This window comes from Pipra filicauda, unplaced genomic scaffold (assembly GCF_003945595.2).
Source record: "Pipra filicauda isolate LSUMZ 115617 unplaced genomic scaffold, ASM394559v2 scaffold3_size10097308_pilon, whole genome shotgun sequence".
NCBI classification, from domain to species: Eukaryota; Metazoa; Chordata; class Aves; order Passeriformes; family Pipridae; genus Pipra; species Pipra filicauda.
Window position 1 is genome coordinate 534,167 of NW_024104532.1, and position 18,495 is coordinate 552,661.

The 18,495-nt window shown below is 50.5% G+C and overlaps 1 protein-coding gene across 1 annotated transcript in view; it reads left to right on the forward strand.

The window, feature by feature from the left end:
* The first annotated feature begins 261 nt into the window (after positions 1-261).
* The window catches only part of LARP1 (La ribonucleoprotein 1, translational regulator), a 41,515-nt gene continuing 23,281 nt past the window's right edge, over positions 262-18,495 (forward strand). Inside the window, exons 1-2 of the mRNA XM_027718450.2 lie at positions 262-576; positions 16,089-16,115. Of these exons, the coding sequence (XP_027574251.2) occupies positions 351-576; positions 16,089-16,115 (253 nt within the window). The 5' untranslated portion in view covers positions 262-350. The remainder of the gene's footprint in view (positions 577-16,088; positions 16,116-18,495) is intronic.

Genomic DNA, 18,495 nt, shown 5'->3' on the forward strand with positions numbered 1-18,495 from the left:
TCAGCCGGGGCGTTGCATCAGGCCCGCGCGCGCCGCCGGCCGCCCCGCGGGGGCGCGCCCCGCGCCGCCCCTCCCCTCGCCGGCGGCGCGCACGGGCGGGCGGGCGGTGCGCGCCCCCGCGGCAGTCGCGTGGTCCCCGCGCGGCTCCATATTGCGGCGGCACCGGGGCTCGGGGGAAGGAGGAGGAAGGGGGGGTGGGGGGTTTCCCGGCGGGGCTCGGGGGCGCGCAGATGGCGACGCAGGTGGAGGCGCTGCTGCCCGGCACGGCCCCGCTGCTGCCCGCCGAGGAGCGCGCCCTGGTGCTGAAGCCGCCGCAGGACGGCGGCGGCCGGGAGAAGGGCGAGCCGCCCATGGGCCCCGACGGCGGGCCGGCGGCGCCGCGGCCGCCCAGCGCCAAGCAGCAGAAGGAGGAGAGCAACAACCAGGAGAAGGAGAGCCTGCTGAGGGCCGGCGGCGAGGCGGAGGATGGCGGCGAAGCGGGCGGTGCGGGGCGCCGGGAGTTCATCGAGGCCCCGCCGCCCAAGGTGAACCCCTGGACGAAGAACGCGCCGGCCGTGAACGGACAGTCGCCTCCCGGTGGGTGCTGCGGGGGTTCGGCGGGGAGCGGGGCCGGGGCGGGCGGTGTGTGTGTGGGGGGGGGAGTGGGCCGGGAGCGCCGCCGACCGCGCCCCGGGCGGCCGCGCCATGCGGCACACGCGGCGTGGGGCCGCGCCCGCGGCCTGCGGGGCCGCGCCGGGCCGGGGGCCGCGCCGGGCCCGCGCGGGGGCAGCGGCGCCGCCGGCCGCGGCCACGAGGCGGGGAGGGCAGCGCGGCCCGACCATGCGGCGAGCGGGGGGTGCCGCGGGCCCGGCGGAGGCGGGCGGGCCCGGCGGCGGACACGCGGCCCCCCCCCCCCCTCCCTTCTCCTCCTCCTCCTCCCCGCTCCCGGCATTCCGCCGCAGCAGCGCCGGCAGCGTGGTGGGTTCCCCGGCACATGTGCGGGTCCCCCGGGAGCGCAACCCCGCCGTCCCCGCGGGGCCCCGTGCCCGGGCCGCGGCCTGCGCTGCCCACGTGTGCGCGGCCGCGGCTCTCCGCGCAGGCCGCGCCGCCTTTCTCTGCCGACTCATGGCGGTGGCGGCGCCCAGCGCGGCTCTGCCCTCGGTGGGGGCACGGCTGGGGAAGGGGGGGCTGTCCCCCAGGAAGGCTGCGCTGTCCAAATCGCGTTTGTAGCCCGCTGCTGTCGTCAGCAAAGGGTGAAGCTGCGGAGCACCATTTCCCCGCGTGTCGGGATGAGTGCTGCGCTCCCCCCCGTACCTGCTTCCAGTGAATCGCGACTAGGAGGAAAACAGAAGTTTTCACTAAGCGTCTTGTTTGGGAAATAGTTATTTTTTTTCCTGCCTGCCTCTGTTAACTCTGAAACACACTGCTAGATATGACATCGGATTCCCAATTACCGTACGTGCCAGTATTTTGTAAGAACTGTTAGTGCCTAGGATGATGATTCATCAAGAGTTATTGATCTTTGGGAGATGGACAGCTCTGCAATTTCCATGTGGAAAGCTGTCATCTTAAGGGGAAGTATAGAGGACAAGTTAATCGTGCTAGGTAGAAGTCTGTGTTCGGATTGTTTGGTGGTTTGTCATTGTACTCACTGACATAAGCAAAGCTTAAGAAAATCCAGGGCAGCGTCGCTGTCTGCATTTGCCTTGTGCGTTATGGCACAAAACTGGTCACATCGCTCCTTTGTGTGAAGGTTGCACTCCATTGTGATGCCTCCTAAGGGTAACAATTCATAGAAATAAACCAAAAAATGCAGAATTGCAAGATTGGACGTTCCTGTTTGAGGCTCTGGTCTAGGGGGTGTCCGGATTCATTACCAGGCCCATCAGTCACAAAGGTGTGTGAGATGAGACAGCTGCCCAACACAAGCAGGGGGTCCTTACAACTCCTGCGATGATTTTTTGGAGGGAGCGAGTGAGAGTGTGTCTGTAGCGTGTCCACACAACTGTAGGGTAAGGGAGTAATGCTGCAACATCAGAATTATCCTTGGGCCCAATACAGTTGTCCCAGTATTCCCGAAGGTGTTTAAATAATGGAATTGGTTGGTTGGTGGTGTCTTCTGGGACACTTGGCAGCAGCAGCTGGTTCCAGCAGTGCCCCCAGTGCTGCTGCCTGGCTCTCTTCTCTTGGGTCATTGTTTCTTTTGCTGCCTGTTCGTTAGCAGAAGAGAAAACGTGTAAAATAAACACGGCTGGTGAGCTCCCATGAGAGGCAGGCTGCCAGCTGGCCTTGCCTGGCAGCATTGCGCCCAAGTACCTTCTCGCAGAGTTTGCCGGCTCCCGTCGTGTCTTTGCTGCTTTGGGTGGAGAATACTTTGGCAAATACTTACCAAAAAAGATCTGAAGCATGAATTTGTGTGAAAGAACGTGCTGGTGAGGTGAGTTGTGTTGTAGTGACCTCCAGAAGGATCACCCGAGGAAAGTGACTCTTTTTTACCCTTACAGTGAATTGAGAGCTGCTGAACTCTGGGAGGGCACTGCTGGATGTCTTTGGTTTCTAAGCAGAGCTTAGGAAGCCTTGGCTCATAATCCAGCAGTGTTCCCAAAGCAATGCTTCTGTGCTGGAGATATTAAATGTTTTCAGCCCTGATCATGCCAGAAGTAGTGAGGAGACCAAGAAGTGTAGAGCTGAAGACAGCTCTATAATGATAAAGGGATCCCTCTATGACTTGTTTTACAGGCTTTGAAAGCCCTAATTTTTTTTTATAATCATTGTATTAATTATAGACCCGTAGAGCAGATTTAATAGACAAGACCTACTTACTCTTACTCCTTAGGTGTTCACTCATTCTGTAATGGTCTGTGTTGGAATTGGTGTTTATAAAAGTAAAGGCATTGAGCTCTGGCCCAGGGGAGACAGAGCCACCTGCAAGATCTTGGTGAATTTCTGCTGCCTCTGTTGGAATATGGTTAAAGAACAGCTTAACAAACCCACCTTTGATTGTTTTGAACTGTTTGACTTGTGACAGCTGGGCAAGTTCAGTGCATTGAGGGGCTGATTCAGGGACTGAAGAACAGGGTCCTTTTTGGCGGATCAGGATTTACCTTCAGAAGCTCATGTCTTGCCTACCTGCTGCAGCATTTTTTGAGCTCAAGGTTGGCAGTGAAGTCAGTAATATAATAGGGTGTTTGAGTAAATGTTTCTGCTTTTTCAGGAAGGAGGACTCTTGAAGCAAAGACTCTCCTTGCTTTTTAACCTCCCAGAAGCATGACAGTGTAGCAGTAAGTGGAGCAACCATTAGGTCGAGTTAAGCAGCAGTGATACTGCTGATGCTGTAAGCAGAGGCTGAGGCTCAGCTGGAGTGGCACACTAGAAAATTTTCCTGATGTCCTGATAAGATGTGTGTTACATTTGTTTATGTGTCTGTTTCAGAGTGGAGGTGCGAAGATCCTTTGATCCCTGAGATATGCACCCTCCTGTCCTATTTGACAGGGCTTGACACTGCTGACTGCTTGTGAGGGACGCTGCAGAGATGTAATGATGCCTCGTTTTTACTCTAATGATCTAGTAACAAGGTCTATGTGACTGTCCCCTCATTATTACACGTTCTTTTCTTATCATGTAAATAAATGCAGCCAGCAGCCTGGCTGGTGAAGGCGTGATGGTAGTGTGTGTGTCTGTAGTAGCAAATGAAACATTTTCTGGCAAAACCAGCTTTGCGCTACTGTCTATAAACCAAATTCAAAGTATTTTCTCCAACTCTTCTATAGAGGAGAAGTGTGGCTTGCAGTTAAGACAGCTCGACCTTCTGGAACATGTTGTACTCCTCCGCTGTGCCCTGCACCGGGGCTGGTGCTGATGCAAGCACTGGTACGGACAGGTGTTAACAGCACCCCGTTTTGAAAACCTGCTGGATTTATTTCAAGAAATGTTGCATCAAGGCAGTTAGCACTTCTTTATTTTTAAAGCCATTTACATCTTGGAAGTAAGAACACTCAGGTTTTAATGACCAGCACTGCAGTCCCTGAGCTTTGCCTGCACTAAGTTTTATGCCGTTTTTCATTCTCCTTGGAAGCGCTCGACCAGGAAAAGCAGTGTATTTCCTAGTGGAAATGCAGGAGGTGCTTTGATTTCTTGAGTAGAGTTTCTTGCATGCCATTTGGCAAAGGCACTGGGCGGATAAGCAGTACTTTCCAGAAGGCACACCTTGGTTGCTACCAGCAAGCACCAGAGGTTGCCTGACTATTGTTAAGAGAGAGTGCATGTTGCTTTATGCCAGAGCAGAGGTTGGGTTGGCTACCGGTCCTGAGGAGAAGGCAGGGGAAGATTTGTTAGCTTCTCACCCCTTGCAGACTAACTCCCCAAAGGGCTTTCCTTGAAACCAGCCTCCAGCACAGGAGATAAGATGTATGGGAAGCCTATTTTACCTTTGGCGTGTCTTTGCGTTCAGAGTAGACACACACTTCTGTTTGCTCGGGCACCCAGCTCGGTAGTGCTACACACACCTATTTCCAAAGTGTTGGGCAATTCTTGCTCTGTCGTGGCACGTAATTGTGGAGCTCTCCTGGCTGTTTGTTGCAACAGAGCTGCTATCGCAGCAGGAGGCCTCCCTCCCCATCACCCCAAGTTTCCTCTCCGAAATATTGTTTTGTTCCGATCCCACAACTCACGTTTGAGTAACTCTTCCCGCCTTGTTGGGGAGGATGAGGGTAACTGGAACTCGTTGCACCAAAAAAACGTGAAGCTTAGTGTTTTCCCTCCCCTGCATACCTTTGCCCTTCAGCTTTGTGCTGGACCTTTGCCCTGTTCTGCACTGTTTCGGGAAGGGAAGGCTGGGGAATGCAGCGTAGCTCCTGAGAGCTGAATCACTGGCCCTGGTTGCTGGGCTTCAAGCGCCTGCTTCTGCTGCGACCTCTGGATCCAAACTGCCAAGGCATCACTGGAGGATTCTCTCCAACCACCTCCTTACCTTCACAACTCTTCTTTTAAGCTTTTTTTTGCCTGTGGTGTCATGGAGGTTTCCACCTGGAGTGCATCAGGGATCACTGGATTGGGCAGCAGAAGGGCTTGGTTCAGATGTGAAGACTAAAGATGTGAAGGCTTTCCCAGAAAGCAGGGCTGGGAATGGGGGCACTGGGGCTGCAATGCTCTGCTCTCCCTTCCAGATTATGACACCCGATCCTTTTGCTGTGCTCAAATAGTGTGAAATTATCCTCAGGGGAATGCCAAATGCCGACTTGGATAGAGTTAGGTTGCTCTTTACATACTTGAGACTCCTTTGTAATGAATCTCTGACACCACCTCAGTGGTTGTGCTTGTTTGGCAAAATAAGGAATGAGCATTTTAGTAGACAGCCATGCTGTTCAGACCAGGTGGAATGTTTTAACCCTTACAGTTATTACAGCTGTGCTTACCCTAAGTCCAGTTGGGACTGGTGAGCTTTGTTCATTCCCAACCACGATACACATTTACATTATGGTCTTTAACATGTTATTTAGCCTCTGGTCATCTTGGCATTGAAACCTTTGCTGACTTCCTACCAAGGGCTTGAGTCTCTATGCTGCTAGCTCTGTCAAATCCCTGGCTTGCTGTGCACACAGGGAGCTTGGGGAAAGAGGTGATGCAACCTTGGTGATACCTGCTGGGCTCTGCCATCGTGGTATTGCTGACTAGGTGGAGCTTTGCATGGGCAAGAAGTTGTCTCCTGGGGTTGGGTAAAGCTCTGGGTACCTTGTGGATCTGTGGCACGGACAGCTCTGCATTTTTTCCTTTCTTCACTTGAGATTGAGCTTCAGTTCCAAAATCATTCTGCAGGTCCAGGTCCTTGTTAGTGAGCTTTGAGTGGAGTTGGGAGACTTTATCTCCTTGCATTGAAGTAACTGGCTAATCTGAATATCTTACAGCAAATAATGCAGCTGCACAACTTGAGCAGGTCAGAGGAGAGGGAAAAGAAAGGCTTCAAAGAAGTTAATGCAGTGCTGGGAGAACTTACAGCTACTTGTGTATTTAGGCAATGCTGATGGGTGACCAGAACAAATGGGAACTGAATTTGGCCTTGAATAAATTGATTACCAGACAACTTTGTGGGGAGGGTCCTGGGTCAGGGTCAGTCTGGATTGCTTGGCTGAAAGACATGGGTGTGCACGTGAAGGTCCCGCAGCTGTGGAGTAAAAACTGGCACGAGGCATTTGGTGGAAATAGGTTTGCTGATAGCAATTCTAATGCTGTGCAAGATAAACTTTTTTGTTTTTGGGAAAGGTTGTGGAAATGGTGGTCAAGTGTCAACATGTTTCTGAAGGGAGGCTCATCCTGTAATTGGAGATTCCCAGAAGATCCTCTTAACTGAACTTTCCTCTATCAGAGCACGCATTTGTGCTGCAGTTTTGGGGCTTCCTTGGAAGGCCTGGGTGGATTGTCCTTCCCAAGCAAATCAGTGTGTGATGTGTTGTGGCTCTGCTGGTCTAAATATTGCACCAGGCTGAGCAAGCTACTGGAGCCATCCTTAGCAAGTCATCTAGCCCAGCTTTGGTGTGACACTCACTGTGGATTTTGCCAGGATCAAGAGCTCTTCCTGCAGCATTAAAGCTATGTGTGCTGGGGGATGTTCTGCTGAGACATGCAAGGAGAGGGAGGAAGGGCTGTGAACCTGCTTTATCAGTGGTTTACCTTCATTGTCCTTCTAGAGCAAAGCTGACTTAGGGAGCAGCAGCTTCCCTTGACACTTCTATGTGTTTCAGCGTTGTATGGGAACGTGCAGCAGGCTTCAGTACTCTGCATGGTTGTGATTTTATTTTTATTTTGTGGGTTTGAGTCACTCTGTTCCTTTGCGTGGTCACAAGTTGGAAGGTTTGGTAGAGTTCTCTGCTTCAAATAGCTTGGGAGTGACAGTGTGTTGGGGGTGATGATGAGCACCTGGCTGGGTGCTCTGGCACCACAGGCCAGAGGGAAGCCTCCATTTCCTTTAGAAATGGTCAACAAAGGTGGTTGTTGGTGTGACCGAGGTCTCGGTGCTGCTCAGTCTGTCTCTGGTGGCAGCCAGAGGTAACACAAATGCCCTTTGTTCGCTTGATCTAGAAAAATGGCACTCTGGTTCCCTCCAGAGTGGGTGTGACACTCACGATGTGCTGGCGGGCACAGCTTGCCCCAACCTGTGCTCCTGGGGAGGCACGTTCACTTCCTGCCGGACACCTCTTGAAGTGGCTGGAAACAGGTCTGCAACCTGCTGCTTTAGCAGCAGAGCTGGCCTGTGACCTGGCCACATGTCCACAGGCACTGTTCTCCACTCCCAACTTGCTCCCCAAAGCAGCCCCAGCCTCTGATGGGGCCGAGGAGAGGCATCCCTGCCCCACAAGGAAGGTGTTGAAGGAGAAGCGTCTCCAGTGCTCCAGTGTCACTCCTTTGATCTCTGGCAGGCTCTGCAGAGATCCCTTGGTGACCATGAGAGCGACAGCCAGGGAGGTAATGGGGGCTTGGATGGGGCTTGTGAACCTCACGTGTCCTTGACACACGAGCCAGAGTTGAACTGTGATTGGAAAGCTGGACGGGGGGCGGAAATGTGAAGCGTGTCCTTCCTGCTGGCCGCCCGCCGGTGCAGCCGGAGGGGCTGTGTGAGCCCGGGGGGACCGGCAGCTGGGAGATGGGTCCTGCTCTGCTCTTCCCGGCCCAGGTATGGGGGTGCAGTCCCCGGGGGGAGGTGGGAGGAGGAAGCAGAGTCTGTGCTGAGCACACTGCTGAGCACGTTTTTCCAGCTGAGCGGCGGCGTGTGCCGCGCTCCTGCAGAGTGACTCTGCAGTCTGCAGGGCATGGCTGCGCCGGAGGGACCCGGCGCGGGGGGCTCTTATCGCTTCTGCTTTCCTGGTAGTCATTTGACTTCTTTGACTCGCCTGCCGGGAGAGAACAGGGGGTTTTCAGGGCTAGATAAGGTAGCTTTTAAGAAGTTCTGAAACACTTGAGAAAAGAGGTGGGTTTTTTCCCGACTAAATATGTGGGGAAACAAGTATGAAATTGGAAAAACCACAACAATGAGGAAAGGGTAGAGTTTTGTTGATGGGGGAAAGTAAGAGAAAAGGTGTGTGGGGAGATTGGTGTTTTACTTGCTTGGTAACTCAGAGATAGGTATGTTGCTAAATACTGAGCACTGTCTTTAAGCAGATTATTTGTGATATATATTCGGCCTTCACACTAAGTCACACTGCCCCTTTTTTTTTTTTCTTTATGACTGTGGTTTTGAAAGCTCCTAGTCAGTGGGGTAAATGAGTGATTAATTTACCATATCTTAGTTACCAAACTGTCTGGTCTGCACACTTACAGATGACAAAGCTAGTGATAGAATAAAAGAGTGAGAACTTAACGGTTTATAAGCAACACTTAAATGTTTGATAAGTCAGCATTCACTTCAAACTACAGGAAATTAATTTCTCCAAGGTCAGATCTTCCTTTTCTTTATTTTATTAAATGTTACAAAAGAAGCACTGAGTTTATTCCTGCAAGACCCTTAGGATTCTTTTGTACCTCTGCTGTAACCAGAAGGGTTGCACTTCCAAATAGTCACAAAGTTTGTGTCAGCTCTCCTGGCCTCACAGAATGGGCCTATGAAAATAAAGACTTGACCATAATAAGAAATAGCAATGCTCTTGGCCTCCTCTAGCACAAAAAGAGATACCTAAAGGAGTGACTGAAGCGCTTCACTGTACCTGTGTACCTCCAGGGCTCTTGTTGGTAGGTCAGCTGCAAGGCTGTGCAAGTGGGCACGTAAAGGGAAAAACAGAATGAAGAATTAAGTGTAAAGAGTGACAGCAGTATGCAGGATGCTGACAAAGTAGCAGCAGATACATTGCTCCACATTTTAGTATCCAAATAATGTTGGAGGTTTTACTCTGACTGAAACAGAAGCGATGGGATATTTGTGCACGAGGTTCCACCCAGCAAAAAAGAAGAGCAAATCGCAGAGGTGTCTCCACCATGTGCTCAGATGACAAAGCAGGAGACTTCACTGTCTGCAATCGTATTGAATTTCATTTCCCAACTCCCAGCTGAACCTTGAGAGCTCGGGGGAATACCGTCTATGATCTAATGCATCTTTTGAGTGCTCAGAAATCCTCGGCCACTGTGGAGGGTCTTGCAGTGATCTGAACAAAAGGGGACTTTTCTTTTGGCTTCCCAGTCTCGGGTGAACTCAGCTCCCTGCTTGTTTGGTTTTTTAATGAAAGAATGATAAATGTGACATTTGCACACTGTGCGGGGAAGAATTTTCTGTAAGTGACCCATGATTTTAAATTTTTAAACTTAAACATCTAAGAACAACTGTGGAGATGATTTGGAGAAGACGTGGCAGATTACAGCGAGATAACCCTCTTGTTGGAGTTGAAATCTGAGTTGATCTAACTGCCAGCAGAGAAGTGGAACCAAGCACAGTTGGAGTTTGAAGGGTGATTGGAAAGGCTTTGTGTTTGATTAAAACCAAGCAGATAGCCTGGACCAGAGGGAGGGAACATCTCAGACTGTGAGTCTGATGATTTGTAATTCAGTTAAGAGATTTAATTATGTTGTCTTCACTGTGCTGCCTTGTGTATCCTACATCCCCCCTGCTTGGCCCTCTGCCTGCAGCCCTAAGGTGGAGAGAACCTTGCAATTTTGTTCCTGGAGTTTTCAGAGGGATTTATGGCATCCTTGACTGGTATTATGAGGCTTACCCGTGATACTGGTGGTTTTGAGGAGCTGGGGTGGGATCCCCTTTCATGGAGAGACTAGATTTCTGGCTGCTGTAATGGATTCTCCTCTGTAGAGAGAAGGATCTGTCCTGCCTGCTGCTTATTGCACTGTCCTTGGGCAAAGCTTGGCTGTGGAGGCTGAGCCTGCCCTTGATGTGCACACAGATAGTGTGACAATCCTTTCAGAGGGAAACACCATCCTATCTCACTTTCCACAGTATGGGATCCAGTTGGCTTCTGGGCTCCACCAAAATGGTTCCTGTGTTTCAATAAGAGTCTTTAAGACATGTTAATTTTGCTTGATTGTGCCTGAAATTTTGCTGCCTGTTCAATATCCGGTGTCTTAAAGAGCAATTTGGGGAGGATGACTGTGATCATTTGGCCCAGATTCACGTAGGGTTGGTCTCCTGGAAGGCTGGAGGTCTGCAGTAATGTCACTTCAGGCTTACTGGTGATTAAAGAATGTGAGGCAGAGCTGGGTCACCAGCAGCTCCATAGGAACAGTAATTGAGCACCTTTAAGGTACCCTGTACTTCCTCTGTAGCTCCTTGTTCGGTTCATGATTAGGAATGTTGGGACTCTTGTCTAGAGCAACAGTGTTTTGCTGTTTCTCCATTTTGGAGTTGAGGGAAGGGGTTAATAGGAGAGAACACCCAGTGTTTGTTCTCTCCAGTGCAAGCACTGATAAGTGGATGGGAGAAACAACAGCCGTGACCTTCCAGTTATTCCTCGTGTGCCTGTGCACATGTGAGCGTTGGATTCGCAGGACTGTGTTTGGACAGTTCTCATATTTCTGGTCAGGCTGACCAGATGCATTCTTCAGAACCCCACTGGCATCTGTGGCGCTCAGAGAAGAGACCTGGACCCTCTTCCACAGGGATCTCTGTAAGGTGCTTTTGCTGGACACAGTGCCGGTCCCACTGGTGCCCAGTGCCGGTCCCACTGGTGCCCATGTTTAGCCAGTGTCACAGCCCTGCTCTGTCAGTGCTGCTCCCCTTTGGCCTGGAGGAGTCTGAACATCAGCATTAAGGTACTAATTTAGTGTTGGTGTGAAGTTAAAGTTACGGAGCTGTCTCAGACAGGTAATGCTCTGACTTTGGAATAGGTAATTTTTTTCTAGATGTGTTCCTCTTACAGCTCGGTGATGCTGGAGGTCTTCATTCCTTTTCAAGTACATAAGATAACAGTGGCCCCACAGCTGAGCTTCACCAAACCCACAGGTGCTTATACACTGAAAACCTATTTCAAGCATTTGTTTCCATGTGGTTTGTGGGAAATTGATGTTTAGCACTCACACTGACTGTAGCTCTTGAGCTGGTGTAGGCGACAGGGGTGTCTGAGAAGGAACCAAACCTCTCCTCTGAATGGAGAGGAGAAAATCACTTACTGGGGTCTGCTAGTCTGGATACCCTTGCGGAGGAATTGATGTGGGTGCTGATAAACCCTTCGGCAGATTTTTCTTTCTCTTGCACAGACCATAGGTGGTGTCTTAGGACTTAACCAGCATCAGGTTAGGATTGATCCGTCTGTCTCAAGCTTCAGCTTCTCTTTGAGAGGGGGTAAGGATACTTCCTACAGTAAGTTAAGAGGCATGGGAGGTGTTTGTGTGGACCTGGCAGCTGGATAGGGTTGGGAAAATCTAAGTGACTGAGAGCTGGACCCTCCACGAGCCTGCTCAGCAGGTAACAAAGGAGGGGAACAGGAAGCAAATGAGATCTCAGGAGTGATTTAATTGGCCATGCTAATCTTTGGGTTTGGGGTTTCTTGCTTTGCTACTTTTTCCTAATAAACCTCACCCCCTTCTCTGCTGAGCGTTGCTTTGAAGAGACCTGTAACTGTCTCGGGAACCTGTGCAGGCACTGCCTTGGCCTCTGAGGATGGTAGAGGTTTGAGCTGGAATGTTGCGTGGGACAGGGAAGAGATTCAAGCACCACTGGTCTCTTTGCAGCACATGCTGGACTATGTAATTTGGACTTTTTCGCTCTTTGGATCGTCCGTGCTGGGCTGCAGGTCAGGAGGAGAGATACCAATCGATCCTGCCATCCACCAGCACTTCCCTTCCCAGTCCCTCTCCTGGGCAGCCAGCACAGCCCTGCAGCTTTCGAGCCATTGTGATCGAGTTCTGGTCACGTCTCTGCTGCCGAGTCCCCGCGTGACCTTGGAGAGGTCATTTTTTTTGCTGACGTCCGAGTCTTTTGTCTGCAAAACGTGGAGGATGATTTGGTTACAACTTCACGGGTCGAAAGCCAGAACAAATCAGCTGGTGTCTTCCTGTAGCAGTGTCAGTGTGGATGAGCCCTGTGTCCCGCTGGGAGCGGCTGAGGAGCTGGCTGTCATCTCCACTGGTACCTGTATGTGCAGAGGCGCAGCCTTTGCTCAGCACACCGGTGCAGTGGTACCAGGCAGCGTGCTTTGGTGACTGGCAGGTGACACAAAGCACTCTGAGGTCCTCTCCCCCCCAGCTTGGAGAGCAGGAGGGTAATTGGAGCTGGTTCCTGCTGGTGCTCCGCCTGCGGCCGCGCGGCCCCTCGGCAGTTATGGCTGCAGGTTGCTGTAATAACGAGTCAGCGTTTCTCTTGCGTCAGGGATAATGAGCTGCTCTTCAGCCGCTGCCTCCTGGGCCCTGCCAGGAGGAAGCAGTGTCCATGGTGGAAAAGGGGGGCTGGGAGCAGGCAGTGGGTGGTGGAGGTCCCTTCCCAGCTGTAGCTTCTGAGCAGGGAGAAGATGGGCTTCCTGCGAGGGTATTTGGATTCAGCACTGTAAGTGTGGCTCGTGGAGGAGCCCCCTTGGCAGTGTGCTTCCACAGGGAGTGGGAGGAGCAGTGGAGGGGAAATGGGGGCTCACAAATGGGGTAACCTTCCTGGACCTGTCCCAGATACCTGAATAGCAGCAGGAGCCAGATAGCCCCTGGGGAGGGGGTATGTGTGTGGATGCATCAGCTTTTCTCTTTAGATGCCCCATTTTAGCATACGGGCTCCTCCTGCATGTAAAAATTCCACCAGGCAAAAATTGAGATTCTGTATCCACCCCCCCAGCACCACCTAAAATCAGGACAACTGCCCTCAATTTAGTTATGTCTCCTGGGCTTTTTGTGCAGCAACTCTGGGTGTTGGTGCTCAGAGCAAGCACCCCTGTACCACATCTGCACCCTCACTTGGTGGTCCTGAAAGGGGCACTCTATGCCCGTCCTGACACTCTGCCATGCACACCCTTGACCTCCTCCTGCTCACTCCTTCCTCCACCTCCCTTTCCTGAAAACGGGAAGAGTCGTGGAATGTGTCTTCCATCGAGATGTTGTAGGCCGTGTGGATACTGTACAGAGCCCAGGAAGGATGGTCATGGGCTTGGGAAATAGCTGGCTCGGCAGAGACAGGTGCGACGGTTAAGAGATGACTGGTTCCTGTGGTGATTATAATCCCTTTGTTTAGTCACCAAGTCTTTCTGATTTTGGGCACATGCTGAGAAACCAAAGTGTCTGCATGCAAGAAGGGGAAGGAAATGTGAGACCATAGGGCCCATATTTCCTAGGCCTTCTTATTTGCGTTATGCTCCTTCCCTCTGGGCTGACTGAAGGCTATTTAGTGTTGGTCCAGCGGGGCAGGCAGGGCATGGCTGGGATGTGTGATGCAGGCAAGGGCAGAGCTGTCTGGCTCCCACACAGGGGCTGCCCCTCCTGGGCAGGTGGCTGATGGGATGGTGGAGAACTGCTGTGGAGCATTGTCCTACAGTGTCTGGCCTGTGTTGGGAGACCCGGCATCAGGGTGCTTTGGGAGGTAGCAGGTGGGAAAGCAGGGTGTGTGGTAGCAGGAAGCCAGCTGGTTTGCTGGCTTCACCTTTCTATGTTGGGACTTCGCTTGTCCAAAATACCAGCCTGATCCCTGTGCCTGGGTCTTTTTAACCTTGGGAGAGCTGGGAAGGGAGCTGACCTAGACAGGCAGCCTCAGTCCTGCAGTGTACTAGACAGGCTCCTTGGAGAGCAGTCCGAGGGGTTTATCTTTGCCTTGCTGGCCACATGTGTTTCTGCCTCCTTCCCTACCATGGCTTTCTTGGGAAAAGAAAGCGCTGCCTGATTTAGACTTCTCTTGGGCACCTGAGGTGCTGCCCTTAATTGGCAGGCTAATTTTTAATCTAGTCACTTGTGCTTGCAGGGGAAAAAGGTGTCCCAAAGGGTCGTTGTGCCTGACAGTCCCTGACCAGCCCTGCCTCAGATGTGTGCTCCCAGCAACCCTGTTTTTAGAAGAGCAAGTCCTGCAGACTGATTTCTCTGTCCTTCTTCTCAACAGTGGGGAAAACTTCCTACAAGCCCAGAGTTCTGGATCTCTGCTCTGGAGAGGTTGGAGTCAAATCTGTGTTAATTTTAGGTGTGATGAGTTGGACAGGTCTGACCACTGGATACAAGCGTCATTCCTCTGCAGGAGTTGCACTGGCAAACCTCTTGAGGTGAATGTGAGCTGTATCTGCCCTCGACTGTGATGTGTGGTCCTTGAATTCTACTGACATCAGCCACTGAGGAGTTTCACTGCTTTTCTAGTAAATGTGGTGGCAAATCTGCTATTGAGTTGTGGCTGAGCTCAAGAGGAGCCAGGTGAGCCTTTCTGCACATCTAGAGCCAGATGGGGCAGTGGGGGATACAGCAGTGAGATGAGAGGAGACCTCGAGGGAATGCGGGCTGGGAGTTGTGGTGGTGGCGTGACTGGCAGGAGATGTTGCTGAGGGGTCACCTGCAGCTGCTGCCTGGTTTGGTGGCAGTTGTGGTTTCTAGAGGTGGGTTCTAGCCTGGACCTCTTGTGAGTAGTTGGTTCTGCTGCGGCATGTGTTTGAGGAGTTGGTTGGACAGCCTAGCAGGAATGCAGACTGGAGAACTGCACCCATTGGGGTATGGCAAGGGGAGTGATTGCCAAGGCCTGTAGTTCTTGACGGGCACAAAGGAATTTCTTTTATCAACCTTTATATTGTTATTATTTTATTTTGCTTTTTGATAACAGCTGATATAGCTGAGCGAAACAGGTGAGATACCAGTGGATGCATTTGGGTTGTGGGCTGGTGGAGGATTGCAGTAGAACATGCAGTTTGCAAAGGATCCAGACTGGTGCTTGGAGGCTTTTCTGGATGTGTTGGATTGGCCCTGATATCATGCCTTCAAATGGCCACAGACCATAACTGTGTAATGTCTTGATTTAGGGCTTTTTGCTCCACTTACTACTTCCTGCTCATACATGGGATGAAAGCATCCCTGCCCGAGGATGCTTTGAACATGGTGCGCTGTCAAAGGTAAAGAAATAGAAGTTCTTTGTGTGTATTTTTGCTGTTTTGGCACTGGCTGAGCCCAGGCCAAAGAGCATTGCCCTGTATGAGGGGTAGTCCTTGTGACTTTCCAGCTGAATGTGTGTTTTGGGTAGCTGATAAGCAGGAGCCAGGGGCCTGCCCCTGTCCCAGGAGACCTTGCCTTGCTGGCAGCCTCCCTTCACCCTTCTCTTCCAAGATCCTTGAAGAAAACAACATAATGTATTGCTGTCTCAAAAGTACTGTTTTCATAGCTTCTGGGGGAGCCTTTATTAACAGGCTTTCTCCACATACAGTGTCCTGTGTGCTCCTCAAATGAAAAATCTTCCATCTGGTCCTTCCTAGCTACTTCAGGAAACATCTTCCCAGCAATAAATAGGGTCCTTCAAGAGAAGGACCTGTGCCTCTAACTGGAAGAAGCGTGGGGTGGTCGTGAGGTTGAATAATCTGTGTCAGGGTCTTAACTCCCCCAGACTCCACAGCAAGCTGTGCTTGCTGACAGGGACACCTGAGCTGGGAAGGGGAAGGCATTCTTCTGGGGTGGTGGGTGATGTGCCAAGACACTGGGTGCCCATTTGATGATGGTTGGGTGCTTCTGGCTGCCTGTTCTCTGGCGTAGGTGCTGTGTTAGAGCCAGGCACAGCTGCCGATGTCCCTGGTGGCTGCGAAAACCAAGGACCATGAGGAAAATGCTCACTTGGCTTTTGCCTTGGCTTCCACCTGTGCTCCCTGTTAGATGTTCTCTGCAGGTTTCCGTCTGATATTGCTGCTCAGGGGGAGTGTGGGGGTGCCACCAACTAGCTCATTGTGTGGATCTTTGTACATCTCAGCAACCTCTTTTATTGCTCAATGCTGTGTGTTAGAAGCCAATACAGAAGGTTATTTATGAGAGCAATGTGTTCAGGTAAACACAGACTCCTTCAAAATCTTTCTCACAACAAGTGGTTGAATTGAGGTGGGTTCGAAGCTGGATTGATGTTTAACTTGAGATACTAAGAAAATACTTCCTCTATTTAGCTAAAGCAAACAAATTGAGAGAGGAGACCTTTTAAATATGATTCGCACTCCAGCTGCAACCAGTACTGATTTTTTTTCTTTCTTTTTTTTCTTTTACAGATATATTTCCGACTGACAGCCAGTCTGGTATGTATTAAGTAAAAATGGAGCTCTTCAAACCCTCTCCCTTGCCTTCCCTGCACTTCTCTTTCTGCAGAGCCAGCACTAACCAGATACAGAAGGCCGGTAGAAGAATATGCAATGGGCATTAATTTAAAAAAAAAAAACCCATAAGACAACAAAACACCCAAAAACCCAAGCAAAAAAAAAAATTCTTAAAATACAAACCTCTAATATTTTGGCCATCCTCATATGGCAGCGACATCTTTTATGCTTTCATGTAGTGATGACTAAACAGCGAGAGGGTTACTTTCCTCCCATACATTGCAGCTTAGCAAATTTGGGTTTCCAGGGTGAAAGAGTTTGGCAACTTGTTGGTCTTGGTCATCAATCATAATAGAAAAACATTGACATGTCAAGATGCAAATGTAATTCAGACTTGCTGTTGTTTATATATTACTTGTGTGCAACTGGATGTGTCCATGAACCTGAAGATGTATATCTGAATTTGCAGTACTTTGGAAAGATGCAGACTTTCCCTGTGGCTTGTAGTCTGTGTTGCTGTCGAGTATTGCTGTTAAGGACAACGAAAATACAACAGTGTTACCATCAGTGCAAGACCAATGAAAACTTCCTGGCCCCAGCAGTGTGTGCACATCGCTGGGAAGGACGGAGCAGAAATGGATTGGGGTCCCTGAGAGGAAGGGAGGCTGCTCTGGGTAGAGATCCCAAATCAGAAAAGGAGTGTAGCCAGTATTGATGATCTCAATTCTTGCCTTTCCCAAACTGCCAGAAGGTCTTCATCCGGGTTAATGTTGTCAGAGTGCCAGGACTGAAGAAGAGGTTTGTGTTTTACCCAGGGATACCAAGATCGGTCCATAAGATCTTGTCTCAGATCTGTAGTGCCATGTGGAGTTATTCTATAGCAAGGCACTGGGAATGGGAGTCAGTGCCTGCCTTGGCTTTGTGCAACCCCAGGCACCTCTGACCTCCATCTTTGGCTTTGCATGGGATTACATTTCACCAGTTCATGGATAGTGTGAGGATAAATTGCTGCTGATTGTGGAAGCGTTGCATGATCAGGATTTAGAAGTATGGGAGTCAACACCATTGTCTTAAAGCTGAGTTCAGTAAAAGAAACTCACTGGTTTAGAGCAGTGTGGTGTAACATTGGAGACAGTGTAATTTAACTTGTGAATTGAACAGAGGGCTGGGTGTTGTGGATGTGTTTCCAGAGCCCTAGCCAGCTAATGAGGCTGTGGTATATAACTGAATCCACTGGATTAAGGCTTTGATTCCACATTTGTAAGTCTCAGGATTTTCTTGCTTTCATAACATGTGTAAGAGTGACATATTAAGACTGGTTTTGAAGGAGCAAAGGTACATTCCCATGTGTTGAGTTCATAAGAGGCTTTTCTCCACCCTGCTTAAGATCTGTCTTTGTTGGGTGTTGGATTTTGTCTGCCTGTGCTGCAAAACTCAGAGATGTCCTTTGCTTGGCACAACTCCACCCTCTTGTTCTCCAGCTGGTTGGGGACCTCCAGGGTGGGGCACAAATGTATGTCTGCAGCAGATGATAGTGCTTCAGAAAGTGCATGTTACATGTCAATAGTGTTACAGAAAACGTTACCTACAGAGCTTGGGGCTTTTTTACAATTCTGTATTTTTTTAGGAGATAAGTGAAAGCTCAAACAGGATTCCTCTTTATAGTAGCTACACAGGACACTGTATAGTCTTTCTCCAGAAAAACCTTCTCCAGAAAAACTTTAAAGCTGGTGCCATGCCTTTTCTTCCCATGCACTATGCTTATCTGGAAGCCCTGGTATCTCAAAACACAGTGAAGTGTGAGCCCAGCAGGCGAAGGCAGAGCAGCACTGGGAGCATACCTGGCACCGGAGCTGTTGTGCACTCCTGAGGCTGCTGGGTTTGACTCCCTCACTTCCCTTTCCTTGCTGAGGTTGTTGAATGAGTTAATTTGCTCAAGTCTGTTACTGCAAGTCACTGGGACTCCCATACCTATGTCAGTGCCTATTTTTTAAGGTTAATCTTGTAAGGTCAGATGGGTCTGTATGGGCAGTTTCCCCTCTGAGTGAAAAGTCTGTTGTTCTTCCTCCCAACGGAGCAGTTAGCAGAGTGATGGAGGATGCTAAGTTGCAGTGACAGGGTTGGGAATTGCATGGGTGAGGAGCCTGAGCCAAAAATCAGCCGTTTGGTAGGCACAGTAGCTGCAGAGTGCCCCAAAGCGTGTTCCCGCTTGTTAGTGATGGATGCCAGAGGCGTCCTGCCCTCAGCCTGGTGTCACGTGTGAGCTCTATGGAGGTGGAAGGGCAGCAGTGTTTGTGTCCTGGTTACCTAATAGTGTTTGGAAATACAGTAGTTGTTGGAGAGAGGCCTCTGACTTTCCTTC